General features: G+C 36.7%; 1 protein-coding gene across 1 annotated transcript in view; it reads right to left on the bottom strand.

Moving 5' to 3' along the window:
- LOC102599914 (protein VASCULAR ASSOCIATED DEATH 1, chloroplastic) overlaps positions 1–18,320 on the bottom strand; it is a 31,189-nt gene extending 12,869 nt beyond the window's left edge. Inside the window, exons 1-13 of the mRNA XM_006347903.2 lie at positions 17,998–18,320; positions 17,736–17,795; positions 16,547–16,597; positions 16,291–16,356; positions 15,155–15,250; positions 14,948–15,046; positions 6,148–6,242; positions 5,890–6,074; positions 5,000–5,040; positions 4,789–4,876; positions 4,564–4,650; positions 4,423–4,477; positions 1,679–1,745 (exon numbers count right to left, since the gene is read on the bottom strand). Coding sequence (XP_006347965.1) covers positions 1,679–1,745; positions 4,423–4,477; positions 4,564–4,650; positions 4,789–4,876; positions 5,000–5,040; positions 5,890–6,074; positions 6,148–6,242; positions 14,948–15,046; positions 15,155–15,250; positions 16,291–16,356; positions 16,547–16,597; positions 17,736–17,795; positions 17,998–18,192 — 1,185 coding nt within the window. The 5' untranslated portion in view covers positions 18,193–18,320. The remainder of the gene's footprint in view (positions 1–1,678; positions 1,746–4,422; positions 4,478–4,563; positions 4,651–4,788; positions 4,877–4,999; positions 5,041–5,889; positions 6,075–6,147; positions 6,243–14,947; positions 15,047–15,154; positions 15,251–16,290; positions 16,357–16,546; positions 16,598–17,735; positions 17,796–17,997) is intronic.
- Between the last annotated feature and the right edge of the window lie 750 nt (positions 18,321–19,070).

Genomic DNA, 19,070 nt, shown 5'->3' with positions numbered 1-19,070 from the left:
ACCACCCCCCCCCCCCCCCCCCCCCGATAGCGTATAGCATTTGCCATATTGCAAGCCATTTTTTCCACTCTTTCTGTCACTCCATTCCAGATTACAGTGGATTTGAATTTTGCACCCAAGAGGCAGCCCAAGGTATGTGTGGGTAAGGCACCAATTCTGCAGCTTAGAGCTTATGCTAATATCTCCAAATTCTGAACCTCGTTGACAGGATAGCTAGTAATCTTGAGCATGATAATGTGCAAGCCTGTTAAAGCTTCATAAAGGAGTGGAATGAGGTTGAAATTTATGACCTGAGACCTCTCAGCATCACAGGATATCGGTGTATCATCTGCATATAGTTGATTGAGTCAACTGGATTACTGCCCACCTGAAAACCTTTTATCCACTGAAGCTCCTTTGCTTTACTTAGCATCTGCGTGAGACCTTCCATTGCCAAAACGAAATGGAAAGGGGAGAGAGGATCCCCTTGCCCCTTAAGCTTCTATTAACAGCACGGAGTATTTCACATTTGAAATACAAAATTATATCCACCTAGTTCCAAATCCCATTTGTCTTAGGATTTCAATTAGGAAGGGCCAACTCAAGTGGTCAAAGGCCTTTTCAATGTCTAATTTGCATAGTAGACCTAGTTCACCACTTTTTATTCTCCAATCCAGAACCTCATTAGCAATCAAGGATGCATTTGTGATTTGTTTGTTCTCAAGAAAAGCACTTTGTTGTTCTAATATCAGTTTGCCAATGACTCCCTTCAGTCTCTCTGCTAGTGCTTAGGCCACAATCTTGTGCACACTTCCCTATTAGACTAATAGGTCTATAATCCCTAAGCTTTATCACCCTCTTCCTTTTAGGGATAAGAGCAATAAATGAGGTATTACAGGATTTCTTCCATGTGGCAATTGAGGTGGAAGTGATTGATAGCCCCCATTAAATTCTTTTTAGTAGTTTAGCCACTTATTTTTTTTTATTTTTTATTTTTGATAAAGAAGTTTAGCCACTTAATTAAGTAGCAGGTAACACTTAAATTCAATTATTAGATCTTTACAATACGACCGCTAAGTCGATATACCCAAATAAGGTTGAATGTAGTCCAAAAGAAACAAAGCAAAATCGAAGGAGCATTTGTTATGGAACACAAAATTACAGTGAAAAGCCGCCAAGGTGAGACAGGGGGAGAGGAAATGGGAAATACCAAAAAGCCCCAAATCTAGTGGATCCTTGAAAAAGAATTAGATTAAGCACTGAAGACCATCAAACATTTACACAAGTTTATTCCACCAAATCTAGCCCCGTATATCCCAGAAAAATGACCCCTTGGGCTGGTGTGCAATGGAGTGACTGATGATTATAGAAGTGTAGCAATGGTCGTTTGCGAATATGATAGCAATGTGTGAAGGAAAAACAGTGGCATAGTTGGAAAAAAAAAAGGGGGGGGGAGATAGTTTTCTAAGGTTCTTTCTTTGCTTTCAGAGCCATGTCTACCTTTTACGTTTCCACCTATGTGGTATTTCCTTGTGACCAATATATGTCAATCAGTCATCTAGCATGAATTGGAACCACCCTAACGATAAGAGGCAAGTGCAGTTTTGAAATAAATTCTAATCAAAAACCAGAAGTAGATAACCACAGGGAGTATATTTCTAACGAGAAATCAGACCCTTAGGAAAAGTAAAACTCATACCTCCACTCGAAAATAGTCTGCATAAGGAACACCAGTGATTTCTTGTGATGACTCAATCACCAGGTGACTGAAATCAAAGTAGCATATTAAAATAACAACATTACATATCAATAGCAAATCAACACACTAAAACCTGTGCATTTCTAAATGATAGGGAAAATAGAAGAGAGTCTTAAACCAGTGATTTCTTGTGATGACTCAATCACCAGGTGACTGAAATCAAAGTAGCATATTAAAATAACAACATTACATATCAATGGCAAATCAACACACTAAAACCTGTGCATTTCTAAATGATAGGCAAAATAGAAGAGAGTCTAAAAGATCAAACTGTCTAGACATATGCGGGCATGGGACATTTCTTCAGGAAGAAAATAGATCAATTATGTGTCTAAAGAATCTACCAATTTGCAACTAAAAAGATTTTCTCATTACAGTAGTGAAATGAAATAGATTTTCTTCTCTCTTGAAGCCATGAATGGAAGAGGGGGATTTAAGAGGAGGATAGAGGCCTGGCTACATGTCATTTCCTTAAAGATTCAACTTTTTTTATGGACCAAACGGCATTGTTCTGAAGGTTTGATTCATTGGGATATCCTAGTGAATTTAAAAATCAGTGAATTTCAATCAACTGCTTATACCAAAAAAAGAAAAGAATCAACCAACTATGCTTCAATCCAAACAAATTGGTATCATTTTATTCTACTCTATTCAGGTCCATTTCATTCCAATGCCAATTAAAGGTTCTCTAAACAGGAAAAAGAATACCAGCATCCAATCAGCATCATGAGAAATTCTGGGGTATGTTGACGAATTCCAAAGAATTTTAGGTATCAGATTCTACAACATTAAGACAGGTATGTATAAGGACGCCTTTGGCATCCTCTTTCATCTTTTTTTGCACATGTAGCACTCATTTATACGTAGTTTGATGCATGAGATCCAGCGTACATAAAGTTTCTTTATTAAATTTTATCATCACTTAACCCAAAAACATCAAAGCATCTCTTCTTCTGAACCTCTTTTTACAAATCATCTCTTCTAATAAGGAACTTAGAGCCAAAAAGCTAGTCCATGGCTACAGCCTACATGCTTTTGTCCATAAATCACTACTCCATTCATCTATTTCTTTCTCTCATCACTTAACTTAGACCTCAAACAATATTCTCTTTCAACTTCTTTCTACCAATTAATAGCACTTTTGGGCTGCAACTTAGAGAATAATAAGTTATGTGTTTTGCCCATACATCATTAACTCCTCACTATTACCATGTAAAATATAAAAATCTAGGTCGCACAAACCTAATGCTTGCCCAACCACCCATCAAACTGAAATATGGACATAAAAACACCAAGTCAGAGATCTTATCCAGACTCTGTTTCTGCCCGGAGATGCCCAGGTATGCTAACAAGAGCTGATACTAGATGTTAGACCACTGTTACCGCGTGATTGCCTAATAATTTCTGAATTAACATGATTGTTTGAAAGATGGCAGACTTGCTATTAACATGGTTGTTTGGAAGATGACAGAGCTGGCTGCTACTGGGGACACTATATTAAAGCCACCCAAATTACTAACATACTGTTTCGCGATTTGCTAAATTTTTTGTTCCTATATGATTACCAGGTGTCTTAATCATATATTAGCTGTGAAAAAACATCAGTAATAATGTACTTTACATATGTTTTTATGTGACAAACATCAACTTAAATTACCAAAAAGGGAAGAGTTGAAGGTTTCGTTAAGTATATGGATGATAGACCTTTTTTTTAGCAGTTAACATATTATTATAAACAAAGTACTACACCAAAGGTGTACTTCAGTAATAATTACAAGTAGTAGTCATATGAGCAAAACCTACCACCTAAACGTCATAAATAATCTAAAACACTAGGAATGTCCTCGTCCTCTTGAGGATATTCATGAATACACAAAAAGTATATGGATGATAGACCTTTTTTTTAGCAGTTAACATATTATTATAAACAAAGTACTACACCAAAGGTGTACTTCAGTAATAATTACAAGTAGTAGTCATATGAGCAAAACCTACCACCTAAACGTCATAAATAATCTAAAACACTAGGAATGTCCTCGTCCTCTTGAGGATATTCATGAATACACAAAAAGTATATGGATGATAGACCTTTTTTTTAGCAGTTAACATATTATTATAAACAAAGTACTACACCAAAGGTGTACTTCAGTAATAATTACAAGTAGTAGTCATATGAGCAAAACCTACCACCTAAACGTCATAAATAATCTAAAACACCAGGAATGTCCTCGTCCTCTTGAGGATATTCATGAATACACAAAAAGTAGTATATGGATGACAGATCTTAAAGAAGCATGTGCTTTGCAAAGTGTTATCTTTTCATGGAGATAAATAGACTATTGATATTGATAATACAAGATGCATATAAAAGTAAAGAATCCATAGCACACGGAATGTTAAGCTAGACAACTTCGCACAAACTGAAGCCTGTCGACTGATTAAATTATAGGTGACCCAAACCCCTTTGACTTTTGGAGAAACTCAAACGAAACCACAAAAATGATGTTATGCATAGAAGAACTCTATCATGTATCAGACACACTGGTGCATGGAGAAGCACAGAGAATTACAGCATTGAGAAAGAAATTAAAGTGCCAGTATGGGTAAGGAAAACAGATCAATGAGTTACAGTAGCACCATAGTAGAAGTTAGGACAGATCTCCTGGGACAAAAAAAAAGATTACCTGTTTCTGTAATGACGACACTTTTGAAACTCGTGGCAGCCACCAAATTTTGGACCTAATGAAACCTTACATTAGTCATAAAAAAAAAAAATCTCAAAAACCATTAGAGAGAGTCCATGTCATATAGAGGCATAGTCACACCTAAATAGATTTTAATAGGATGCTGAAACGACAAATTACGAGTGTGCCCAAATTCTTCATGAGGACGCCACTGTGTACACTTAAAATCTGAAAAACAAGACCGCAAGTTAAGGTGAGAAACTGCATAATTACTCATCAGTTTATTGTGATTCATTGCTTCTAAAGCTAACTAACATAATATGTTGAAATATATCTGCTTCAGCAAAATCCATGAATGATGTCAACCTTTATCACCACATTTTCTACGGAATGACTCCTGAAAAGCAAGACCGGCATCTGAAATGAAGAATTCAAAGAACTTCTCAACCTTAACCTGCACCACACAGACTAGGTTGAACTCACAGTCTAATTATAGTCATTACACGTCCATCACACAGAAAACTAGGGATTCAGAACAAATGAAAGATTTTGGAAAAAAGATAAAAAGTTGTATCACCGGAAATTTTGCCTCTGCAACAAGTGTAAAACCTTCAGGGACTGCATGAAGGAAAAAAGAAAAGCAGCAACGTTAAGCTAAATTTATTAACTGAAAACAAGGAATAAGATTGCATTAAAAAAGGAACGTTTCGCTGGTGGAGTCCAAGAAACAGTTGCTTTAAGCCTTTATACGCTTGTGGACTTAATGGATACTAGAACCAAAAAGAATATTGTTTCTGGTTAAAGGTATTCATCTGCCTAATAAAACTTAAGCATTGACCTGTACTGAACTCTAAGAATAGACACCCACCCTTGAATACCAGACAGCATCTGTGTCTAGTACTAGGGAAGTGAACCTGCTCATAAGCCCTAGTAAATGTCTCTTCATTCTCAAAAAAAAGGAAAGTCCTAGCAAAACACTCTCACATTGTGAGATGAGCATGTCCGGCACCATTTTAGCAAACAGAGGCACAGAAATAGGATTACAAAACCGGACCAAAGAGAGGGCACTATATATTATCAAGGAAAGGGAAAAGGCAGCACCTTCCAGTTGAAGGTTCTAAATGAACAGAGAAGCTTAAAAGCCTCATTGCTCCTATCCTTTTCCTTGCACATTTGAGAAAGTTGCATCAAATTTAGCTTTGCGCATTGCATTTTAGCTTTAATTCTATTTCATGTTTTAGACTCGTCTCACTGCAACTTCTTTGTGTTCATGAAGTAGTAAAGTGTAAGGGCAAGGCAACATGAGCACATACTTTTGTCACAGGAGAGGCAGATAATCTCAACATGCCAGTCATTTATGAATAAGCATTGTTTCTTTAAATAGCAGAAGTTATATTCATTAATTGAATGGAAAAGGCCGTTGAACACAATTGAAAAATAACAAAGCCCAAAGGACATTTGACTGACCCCTAGGTGCATCTGAATCCTCCTGCTTCAAACCATAGGACTTTTCAGATGATGAACAATCAGTATTTTGAACAATAACCGCTTCTTCCTCCACGCTGTCCTGCACTCCTGAAGGGTTTGATACAATTTCAAACTGACCATTGACTAATGGCTTTGAGTCTTCCTGTACCATATTGTCCTCATTCCTGGCCACATGTATGAACAGACTGAAATAACTCCAGAAAAAGGGCAGTTGATTCCTAACTTGACTCTAGATACCTTTCTAGGCATTCCACCCCTTCCTTAGCCTGCCTGAAACTATCTGCTCCTTCTACTATTCCACTATCTAGGAAGTTCAGATCAGATTGTGGTTCCTGACATCAAAGCAAAGTTCAAAACAATTACAACTGCAATGAGAAGACTCAGAAAAGCACATAAGGCAAGCAGAAATATTTTCATTGGATTGAAGCAGAAATTCCTCAAACTTCTCTTTGCAAAATAAAAGAGCAATGAATAGAAGAAACCAGGAAGTAAAATGTTCAAGTTCAGAGGACTTCTGCAGAGCCATTATGGTAAGGAAACAATCTAAGAGAGATGATGCCCATGCTCTCACAACCAACTTAAAAAAATGCCAGTAAAGCAGCAACATGGCACATGACCCAAATATCTGAGACTTGACACGCAACTTAGCCAGGAATCAGCACCATTGCAACGAGTAAGCCAAAGGTCTTCACATCAGACTCCAGATTATATGTACTTGGTTGTGAATTAAGGGGGACAACTATTCTTAGTACCATAGCAAAGAAGGGTACGGCTGAATCCCATCCATTTTACTATCAGGTATTCTCATGCAAAAAATACAAGTCATAGTCCCATAGATAAGATTTTCAAGAAAAAGCACCCCCTTTCAAGAAACTGCTTAAATTTTGGTTGCATATCATGTTTCATTTCCACGGTGAAGAATATCTATAAAGAAGAAATTCTAATTAATTTCATCTGAAATTCAACCAGTAACTAAAAGGAGTTGAAGGAAATAAATCCAAAAGGTAACGTGGAAACATGTAATAGAGATTCAACTTGGAATATTCAATTCAACATCCTTACACTGTAACACCTCGGATTCAAAAAGGGTAGAATTGCAGCTTTTTGCAAGATCTGGTGCCAGTCCCGACGAAGCCACCCACGGCCCATGGACTAACACACGGTCCGCGAGTCGTTTCGTGGGTGGCAGTCCAAAGGTTTTCCAAAATGTCAAGTTCCAGTACTTTTCGACGGTTCACCATGACAGTCGGTTGGTCAGTACACGGGTCGTAGGTAGGTTTCGTAGGTGAGTCCCAGACTTAGAGAAATTTTAGGAGTCAAAGTTGAGACCCACGACTGGGCATGTACGGCTCGTAGGTGGACCCACGGACCGTACATGGGTCCGTCGTTGGGGGTCCAAAAATCATGGTCTCTGAACCTAACGACGGTCAACCAGGACGGTTTGTAGGTGGACCCACGGACCGTAGGTCGGGCCGTCGACGGGAGTCGGCAGTTATTTTTATGAGGGCTTTTGGGTCTTTTCCTAATTATTCTAGCCTAATACTATGTCGTTTTGCCCTCTATTCGAAGCCATATAAACGTTTTTAACCCCCAAAGTCTTCCAAATCAATTCATTCTCTCAAATCTCAAAAGAAGAACAAGCTCTTTCTCCCAATATTTCTCTCTAGAAGTTGAAGAAGAAGGCTAGGGTTTCAAGTCAAGTCTCCAATTCCTCCATTGAAGTCAAACTTTTGGCGTAGTAACTTTGAAAAGTTAATCATAATCCCATTCAAGATGCTCCTTCAAACGCATATTGGAAGAACGAACAATCTTAACATTCTTGAGGTTGGGAAACCTGACGCTCGACAGGAAATGAATATCATGTTCTTTGGCTAAATATCTTAACTCAAATGCGCATTGATCAAGATCCAACTGGAGAGAGAATACAGTCAAATGAAAATCATAATGTACAAAAGTTACAAAACAATGATTTACAGTACAAGTATCTGGTACAAGAAATTACATTCTCTGCAATTTGCACTATTTGGGGATTGACATATTATATGTTGTTTAAATTTTAAGTTTTTTGCTATTTTATTCTTACATCTTATTTCTTGGCAATAAAATTAATTTTGAGTTTTCGAGTTATTGTCTGATGCCTTATATAAAGGAAAAAATATTTATTAACATTTTTAATTAGGCTACTGAGATTACATCAAAAATAGTCGAGTGGTGATAATGTATTCTCTCTTTCCTTTTACTAGTCTAGCATAAATTATGCACTCCTTTTGAAATATCATTTATGAAGTACTTATTTTACACAGTTGCATGTATTAATTTGGATTTGAAATCTAACTTAGATTACTAGTAATGTATTCCTATAAATTTTGGGAAATAATTAAATAATAAGGGTTTAAAATTGAAAAAAAAATCCGTTAATTTGTTAAAATAAACAAATTAAAAAAAATATATTTTTGAACATTGGACTAGTAAAAAGGAATGGAGGGAATACTTGAATATGTTTCAATCATGTAATTTGAATTTTGCTTTTTTTTTATTATTATGTTATAGTGAGTTGTTCATTTGTCGACACTCTTTAAAAAAATCCAACATACCCTATTGTTTGCATCCCTTTTGATAAACTGTTCCTTGTGGGAAGGGGGAGCAATGTTTAAACTTCCTAAAATGAATGTGCAAATAAAAGAGCAAAAAGTTGCAGGGAGTTATCGATAGTTTCCATATTTATGTTGAGTGTTTCCACATGAGGCGAGCCTCCCAACAGGATAGTTGCTCCATAGAAATAAAACTTTGTGATATGCAAATCCAGAGTTAGACGTTTGCATTTCAATTCTAGAAACAACCTCTCTTCAAACTACATCAGTACCTGAGTGGCGATCCAGATGAAATAATTGAAGGATCGAGAAACCAAGAACAATCAAAACGGAAGAAAAATCTTATGTAGACAGATAATGTTATGGCAAATCTGACCATCTAACAATGTAGTTGAATGGTAGAAGAAGTACGCGACGACTTTGAAAAGTTGATAAAAAGATTGCAAAAAGTTTTGAGAGTTTTGTATTACTACCAATACTTTGTATATATAATGAGTAAAAATCCTCAAATTGTGTTATTATTTAAAGGGAAAAGGCTCAAATATGTCATCGAACTTTCAGAAAAGGTTCATCTATGCCATCTGTTAAAAGATTGGTTCATCTATGCCATTGTTGTTAAAAAAAATGTTCATCCATGTCATTTTTATTAACTCGGGTTTTGCAAAACCATTTTTTACATCTCAAACAACTTTTAACACTTTTCAATTGGAGTTTTTGGATCAAATGTACTCTTTTGCCTCTTCTTCCTTAAGAACACCAAGAACGCATAAAGAACATTAACAAATCCCAAATTTCAAACTTCTTTAATTTTTCCCGAAATTACCTCAAATTTCAAGAGTAGTTTCCCTCCGAGCTAGATACCAAATCTCTTTTGTAGCGCTAGCCATAGAATGAACTGATGTTATGGGATCAGTCACTTTGCCATAGTAAGTTTCTTCCATGCAACTTTAGGCAATTGTGGAAGAAATGAATTATAGGCTCTGTTGATGTTGAACCCACCTTTGTCGATGAAACTGTCAAGCGCAGTGTGGCAGAGGGTCCCCGTAGTCAACCAAGATCTTGCACCTGGTATTTTCGTAACCACCCATCTTGCTTGCTTAGGAGTAGTAACATTGTCTATAGAGTTTCCTTTTACGTGGAACGTATGAACCCATTGAACCCTTAATTTTTCTTTCTTATTTGCTATGGCCCATAATAATTTGTGTATTGCAGCCTTGCTCCAGTGTGAGAAGTTCAATATATTAAGCTCCCCCCACCCCCACCCCACAGACTTGGGTAAGTACAATGTGTCCCATGCCACGAGAGCTCTCCTAGTGTATTCTCCACCCCCTGTCTATAGGAAGTTTCTGTAAATCCCAGTCACTCAGTTGATAATCTTCTTCAGCAGGAGGAATACCTATGCCCAATAGGTTTGCATTTCGAATAATACACTTTTTATCAATTCAACTCTGCCACTGTAGGATAGCAATTTGGATGTCCAGTACCTCACTCGAGCAAGAGATACACTCATTTATGATGAGTTTCTTGGCAGACGGGTACATCCAAATATTTGAAAGGCATAGTGCCTAAGGAGAACAGTTCACTTACAATTTGCTCCTTGACTTCATGAGTATTTTTTCCAAAGTTGCCTTGTGTCAAGATACATCAGAGAAGTGCTCAAAAGCAACCAGCATCAGTTTGATTGAGATCCTATCAGCTCTACAATACAACAGTAGGACGTCGGCAAAGCAAATGTGCATCAGTTCCATCTTCTTGCATTTAGGATGGTAATTGAAGTCAGGATTTTGATTCAGTTGCTTCAGGGACCTGTTTAGGTATTCCATGGCTAAGACGAAGAGGTATGGGGACATGTTCTCTTTCACACATTACCATGTGCTGTCTACAAATGGCATTACTGACAACAAAGTCAATGCTGCTTAAAACGTCCTTCTTTCTAATGATTCATTCCAATCAAAAGGTTGCTTTGCAAATTGCTAGAAATGAGCAGTTGAGGTAACAAGACACCAGTCCCAGTGGCACCAAATAGAAATGTATCAGAAGGCTTCATTAATTGATGCAGAAGAAGACAAGGCCACTGTTTATTTCTGCCGTGCAAATATAGAAGCAACGATACAGAAAATTTATTACTGATATTTAAAGATATTAGCATTCTCCTTCAGAAACAAATTCTCAGGAGGGGTAGTTAAACTTCATAAACGAATGGATGTGAAAAGAAGAGAGTAAGTTCCAGGAAGTTACAGGCTAAATTGATATATATATCTATATTGAGCGTCTCCACATGAGGTGATGTTCACAGAAGGCCAGCTTCCTCACATGCAACTCTAGCATCAGTTATTCGCATTTCATTTCTGGAAGCGAAACCCCTTTGATCTGCAACATGCATAGAACCTGGTGCAATAATCCCAATGAAAATAGTAATATAAAGAATGGAGAAAGCATTAACAAAAAAAAGGAAGGACTCCAGGATGTCTTTGATACACAGAATGTTGAAAGTAAGCTTAGTTGTAACCGCGACAGACACGTTTACAAGCATACACTTGAGATCATACAGATCTCCTGAAATTTCTAAATGCTGAAGGTACGGGGCAAATATTACAAAAAAATACAAGAAAATTGAAGACCTACTTTCCAATGTTCTTGCAGCTTAAGTGTCTTTAGTTTTGAAGACCTAATTTCTAGGCAACAAGGACTGCCTGACATTTGCAGCTTTGCCATTGTCTAAAAACAAGCTCCACAACTTTATGCTCTTTAGAGACTTCCATGCTATGACCACGTCAGCATCAAAGTTAAAACGACCGAAAACTAATGATATTATTGACGAACAGGCGCAGAAAAATTCATGCAATGTGATTAAATCAGTGGACCAGAGTACAACATCTTCTACTTTTGTTTTAACAGCAATACTAAGCCATTGACTGATATGTGATTTGTATGGATACAGATGATGTTCGAGCTCAAATCTTTTTATGTTGGAAGCAGCAGAATGAGCTAATACATAATCAACAAAGTCTTCTTAGAGAGAATAGAGGTTGTGAATGCCTCATGTGCTGGCAATTTGAACTAAGAGTCTGACAACTGACTAATTTGATTTTGGATGATGGATTTCTTAAATTACTGCTTCTATCAGTTCCGTCATTAACGCCAGAAGTCATGATTTTGGTCCAAAAGAATTTGGAATCGCCAAGTTAATACTTTGTTGTCTTCTTAGATCGTCAACTCTTTTTCAAAAAGTCCTCAATATTCCCACCCGGAGGTTTGGACATAAACAATTTTTCAAATGACTTCAAATTAGTGTTTGTTTATGAATTTGGTCCTACGTTTTAGAAGGCTTTTTCTGAGACTCGCTCATGAGGCAGAGAACTTGCAAAACGTAATTACACTCACGTATGGGACTTAATTCGGTAAGGCTTACGCCCCAGGCATCCATCTGTGCGCTCTAAATACACCTAAAGATCAATGCTTTGGACTTGTTCAAAATACTATAAAGCGACAACATAGAGACTAACAGTAACGCCCACTCATATCATATGTTATCATCTTAAAGTTTCTGTCACAAGAAAAAAAAAACCAGAATTTATTAGCTTCATTTGCATCAGGTGAGGAAACTAAATTTCTCTTAGAAATCAAACCTAAACTGAGTACACTCATGGTAAGCCTAGATCGGACAGCATCAGTTTGTGGGGAATTTTCCTACCACACATTATATTCAACCTGCATTATTCAGCCATGACCCCCTAATAGTCGTTGGCCTTGAAGAATACTGCAAGCATGCATTATGCATGGTTGTTCCAACCTAAACTAAGCTGGATCCAGAACTCGCATTTGAGACATTTTGACATACACGTAAGTGCAGATGCATAAGACAGTTTCTGCACAATCAGCATTGTAACTCATGTGTAGGAATGTCACATGATTTCTGCACAATCCATCCTGTAGGAGGAGTTGTCTCCATTGTGGGATATCCGGGGGTATCACATAAGTAGGATCCCTGTTGGCGTGCCATGACTGGCCTTAATGTCACTAGGTTTACTCGCGTGTACAATTTAATTTATAAGGAGCAGAGAGTGGTGTTTTTATTCAACACAAATGCTAAGCAACATTGTTTGGCACTTATCAAAAGTTCAGTACATATATAGTTATTATTCTCACAAACATCGTCCTACAATAGATTGCCTTAAACTACCTAAATAACAGTAGTTAACCAAAATAAGGGGATAAAAGATACTAGTAATTGTTTTGCATAATAGCCATCTATTCCTCCATTGCAAAGTCACTGCTCAATTATGGGCCATTTTTCTTAGCAGAACACACACAAACTGGACAATGCCAGAACACACTGCAGACCTTCTTAGTTGCTGGGTGAGAAGAGGGGGGAGTAAGAGCCAGAAGAAATGGTGGAACATGATACCCTCTTGTATATGGTGGACTATTTGGAGAGAAAGAAACAAGAGGTGTATGGAAAATACTGCAGAATCAGTACAAAAGATCAAATGGCGTTGTATGAAGACCTTCTGTTTTTGGTGTAATGAGGAGGGTATAGAGGATGCTGGACAGATTTTAAATTTTTTCTCTTCTTTATAAGTTTAGTAGCAATTTCTCGAGTTGGTCCTTTTTGGGTCACTGATGTAAATCTTTTTGATGGTTGCCAGCATACCCTCATTGCTGAAGAATACAACTTTACTTTATCAAAAAAAAAATAATGAGGCAAGCGACGATTACCCATGACCTCCCATGCTAAGACAAGTGGTGATTACCCATGTCTCATGAATGATAAGAAAAGTTAAGAATAACCAACATTTCGCGGGATTTATGCTTAGCACCGAGTGGACAAGTGGTGATAACACATGTCCCATAAACTATATGCCATCATAGGTTGTCTAGATAGACATTAGCTAGTGGATCCACATAAGCTAGAAGTTATGGTCTTACCTTGGCAAGTAGGACACCCCTTTTTGGTGTGGAGTAGTCACCGGATTCCATGTTAATAGCTCACATGGTCTTACATGTCGGTTAAAGGTAAATCTCCACAAGTATGAACTAAGGTTACTTTTAGAAGTATCTCATGAATGTTTTAAAGATGTTAGCTTGCTTTGACTATGTTTTATGACTCATGTTTTCTAACTCTTTTAATTCATGTTTTAACTTGGTCATTGCATATCATGAAAATGTCCCTTTTTAAGCATGATTTAATATGTTTTATGCATTGCTATCATACTTGGTACATTTTTGTACTGACGCATACTCTTTCCTACATTTCTTATAAAAATGTAGGGTCCGGCGTTCCAGATTCGCATTTTCGTGGCTAGGGATCTTTTAGTAGAAGCTTGAAGATTGGTGAGTCCTCATGTTCCAAGGACCAAGCCTTTATTTCATATTGTCTTTACATTTCAGTTTTTGAACTTGATGTACGGGCTACGTCCCGATTACTCCTTTGTACTAGATGGCTTTGAGACATTGTTAGACTTCTGCTTCATTTTATAAAACTCTTATGTTTTGAAATTGTCTTTTAAATGCTCTCAATTTTCTATTATCTTGTATGATGTATGCTAAGTGGCTTGTATGTGGCCTTTCGGGGTCTTGTACGCCATGTTATGCCTAGGGGGTCTACCCTGGGTCGTGACATACACGCTCCAGCTAGAATTTTCAATTTTCAGATTGAAGAAACGACAATCAGAATCCAATCCAAATAAGCTCGGATAGGATTACATTTTTTACGTTCAGTTTTGGATTAATCGGATTGGATATTTCAGATTTTCAGTTTTGACCTTTGAGCCTAAAGGCAGGCCATTACAATTAACAACCTCAATTTACCTAATACTTCGCTCATTAGAATGTATAATTCTCTACCATTAACAAGAATTGAGGTTACCCTGCCACTCATGCCGTGTGGGACTTAAGAGGGCCGTTGGGTACTTATCTATTGGACCTTTGGAAATTGGACTTATTACTATTTGACACATATAATATGGGTAGGGATGAATATAAGGTATAAAAAATTCAAGATCCGCAAATCCGTAAAACTAAATCCAACATCCAATCCAAAATCCATAAATTCTTAAAATAAAAAAATCCAAAGTCCAATCCATACTCCAAATATCCAAAAAAAAAGGATTTTGGTTTGGATTTCGGGTTGGCCTAAACTATGCCCACCCTAAGCTGCAGCATACTTCTTTTCGAATTTATATGCCTAGAAAAGTTATGTTCTTCACACACATCTCCAGAGTTGAAAGTAACAAAAACCATTACAAGGTTTTAAGTAACTTGCAAATAAATCAATGCAGGGCTACACAAGGAATAACTGATATGTTGATTATTGAGTAACCAAGATAGTGCAAATAGAGTATTCATAAGTTGCCAGCACTAGGCAAAATAACATGGGAATGCTTCATATTGCAACATGACTATGCATTTTATAAATGGCCAAGCTATGTGAGTTACAAACACACCAGATCCGCAGACTCTTTAGCCGCACCATTGTGTTGTAGCCAACCATCATCGATAAGCTTAAAAGCTTCATCTCGGGAAAGGAAAGATGTAAAAAAGTACTGCATTAACAGAAGGCATGTCAAGACTTTGCCATGTAAGTAGTAATCTGAAAGGACGAGAACAGGTATATAGCACGGTAACATAGCATCACAGATCCAGGACATCACCTTCTTTCCTCCGGCTACTATTTCTATTGCCGTCGGGAATATGGCCGCAGCTTTAGCTCTTCGTACTGCCGTGATCTCATGAAAAGGAATTATTTTCTGGCAGATGAACATAATAATTTAGTCTGCATCAAGGTAAAAATGAAAGAGAAAGAGAAATAATAGGACATAAGCTGACATCATGGGTCATGCAGTATAAATTCTTGGTAAATATCCAATGGAGCTTATTAGTCAGTCTTAGAGCTTAAAATCCACTGCTTTATGAAGAATACATACAAATAAATCCTTTACACACATTCAGTAGGACCTCATGATGGTGTACCCTTCTATTGCCAACAATGGCAGGAACGATTTTATGCATCAAGTCCAAAATATTTCAATAGCACACAACCACGAAGTCAACAAAAAAATTATGAAATTGATACATATTTATGGAGCCCATTTTGAAGAACAAATAAAGGGGAAAATACAAAGGAAGACATAGGAAAGAGAGAGTCCCTTGTGTTCAAATATCCATCACCTTCAGATCACAAGACTTTTCTTAAAGCAACTGCTTAGAGAGAATACTAATACAGCATCCCGCTATGAGCATTTTTGATATCTCTCTTTCCAGATGACCTCCCACTAACACATGAGATGATATCATAGCGGCCCTTGCCTAAATCCTCCTCTATATCCTGTTATATCAGTCCAAACATGTGAACCAAACCTTTTTTAGTGTTACTCGGAAGCTTCACTTCTTTGAAGCACCCATTTCAAATGGCTAGAATATAAGTATCTTATGCAAATTCAATCGTCATATCCAGTTCTAAATTACAGATCCTTCCTGTTCTTTCAACCTTGAATTACGAAGAGGCTTTTATTTGAATTTCAATCAAGAAGAGCACCACAAACGATTCCAAAAAGATAAAAATTTGCATTTTCCTTCTCACACTGGCATGAAATCTCTTTCCCGACCTCGTGATGTCTATTATATTTTGTGTTAATAACAATTCCAAAACAGTTGCATAATGGAACTAATAAATCTCAGCTATATTTGTGGACAAAATCGATGAACACCTTATCAGCAGTGAAATCCTACCTCAATCAACTATAGGCTTTATAAAAGATCAAACTATAAAAAAACCGAAACAACAAACCTTTGTCTCAAAGCCAAAGAGGTTGGAATAGAAGCAAATACTATGGCCAAAGAGATACATATGACCCTGCAACAAAAGTACAACATTAACCAACTCACAGCAGCATGTAAACCAAATTAGAAAGAAAGAAAAAAATATGTTACATATAAGAAATAAGATGAGGGTGGTTCAAGAAGCAACAAGTTCAACTATAAATGCTTAGACCATTTCTCCCAATGTGTATGGGGATATAAAATGTCATACAGTTTAAAGTTACCTGAAGTAGAAAACTCTCTTGCAGCGCACAATTAAAATCTTGAACCAGGACCTGTGAAGAATTTATAAGGAAGATCAGACACAACAGTATGGGATTGAGGCGTGGTGGTTGTATCAGAACATAAACATAAAATATCTGTTAGCATGTAGATCTGAAAGATTATTCAGTCACATGAAAGAAGATCCAGAAGTATATTCTTTATACAGATGAGACGGAGATTAAATCAGACATGCTCAATCAACCACTTTGACAAGTGAAGAAATGTATACTAGAAAAGGTCAAAAATCATATCTATTCCTAGTTTGAAACAGTCACATAAAGATTAGATGCACAACAAATGAACTTGATGAATGTGCACATACAAGTATAACTTGGACACATGAAAGCTAAGTACTTTTTTGAGTAAACAGTTCAAGATAACTTTTTCCCAATAAGCACTAGGACCACATTCGCTTAAGTGAACAACCAACTATTTTCTTAAGCATGAGGAACATCTCAAACAGAAACATATCCTGTTTATGACTCAACCCGGAATAAGTTCTCGGTCATACGAATCTTTTGTATCCATTCAGTTCTAGAGGTCTGGTCATAGTTAGAATAATCATTAATATACACTGGCAATCAACCTAGCACAACCCTCCTCCTTCATTCCAAATTTAGACCAAATATGTTGCCAATAACCGGAGAGGTTTATTTTCCATAACCACCAAAAAAGGAATACGTGAATCCAAGTTCTAGTCAAGAATTATTGATCTCTCTTAGTATCTCTCTCAATTCGAAAATCTAGGATCCTGATGCATATAGATACAAATGGTCCAACAGAGCAAGAACCTATGATTAGCTTTTTGGTAAACTTCCAAATGAATACTTGTTTTTTAGACTTACAGAAGTATGCCCCAAACAAGAATTGGTAATTAGAAATACCAATACTTCTCATAAAAATACCAAGTAAACAAGGACATGTATCCTTCAGTGAATCACACTACAGCATACATAACCATAAAGTAAACTACAGCAATTTGATACATAACCATAAAATAAACTACAACAATTTGAAGTCTAGGAAATTCACAGAGAAACCAATTTAAAGAAACGATTTGAGTATCCCTCAAATTTACAAGCACATTATAGTTTTGTTAGGAAATAAACCAGTTCAAGAAACTAAGCACATGAGGAGAATTTCACTCACTTCATCAGGTGGTAAACGAAAAAGTAGTCGATACTCTTCACTCTTCAAAGCTAGCTGATTCTGTCACAAAGTCAAACCATCCAGCAACCACAACAAGGAAAATTGTTTAAACACAGTCATCAATAGTAGAAAAATCTTGAAAATTAAAAGAGTTCTTATTTGCTTGGAACAAAATTAGAGAAGAAACTTTCTCTGAAGCGTTATATTCATAATTCGAACTTCAAATGCAATGTCAAAGTAGAAGATCAATTGAAATAGTAACCTGAGCATCAGACAACCGTGAAGGGCTAGCGGTGGAAGAAGAGGGAAGATCAAGGGAAGAGCGGCGATCGGGAGAAGCGTTAGTGTCAGAGGCGGTGTCCATGCTGCGCCGGGAAGTAGAAGGTGAGGTATGCATATGCTGCGACGGCGGAGGCGACGGCGACATGATTTTCTCCGGTACGACGACGGCAGCCATGACGGTGATGGTGGTTGTGAAATTAATTTATATAAGCCAACGAAGAGTCAAAGAAAGTGTAAACGGCTATTTTATCACGGGCGATGACGTGTCGGTTACATCAACGTTCCAGCGCGTCGTCGTTTTGTTACCGGACTTTGATATGCCTATATTTGACTTTTTTGCGTCCTTTCTCCTCAATCAATAAATAAGTTTGCATTGATTTTTTATTTATAACTAGTAAAATTACTCGCGCTTCGCGCGGGAATTTAATATCCAAAATTTATAAAATAATACTTAAAATTTATCAGGCATTAAAATTAAAACACTATATTATCTTACATACAAGATTACGTAGTAACAAACATTAATAATGTAAAGGAAAATGAAAATTATTATATTTTATCATTTAACCTTAATAACATAAGCATAAATTATAAATTAATGATTGTAAAAATACATACCACAATTTGTAACATAAGCAATAGTGTTAGTGAGTCACTCAACATGAGCAAAGTATACAAATATTTAATTGGGAAGAAGAAGAAGAGGAGGAGGTTCAGAATTTCGTTGTGCTAAAAAAAGAGGAAATCCCTCTCAGGGCCGGCTCTTGCCTATAAAATTTTAGGCATTGGCCTTAGGCCCCCAAATTTTTGGGGGCCTCAAATTTTTACAAATAAAAAATTATGTATCTTAACCCCATTCAAATAGAAGAAATTAAGGAAACATTGTTTTGGATTCTTACATTTTCTTGTTAACACTCACATTATTTATCCTTTGCAACTCTTTTTGCACTCTATTTCTTCAAATCTTTGATAGTTAGAGTAATACACTCTCAAAAATATGAATCAATAGTCGAAAAGTGTTGAACAAAGTGCATTACAAATTCTTTTTTTTAA

This window comes from Solanum tuberosum, unplaced genomic scaffold (assembly GCF_000226075.1).
Source record: "Solanum tuberosum cultivar DM 1-3 516 R44 unplaced genomic scaffold, SolTub_3.0 scf00095, whole genome shotgun sequence".
NCBI lineage: Eukaryota > Viridiplantae > Streptophyta > Magnoliopsida > Solanales > Solanaceae > Solanum > Solanum tuberosum.
This window is presented reverse-complemented; position numbering and strand designations above follow the sequence as displayed.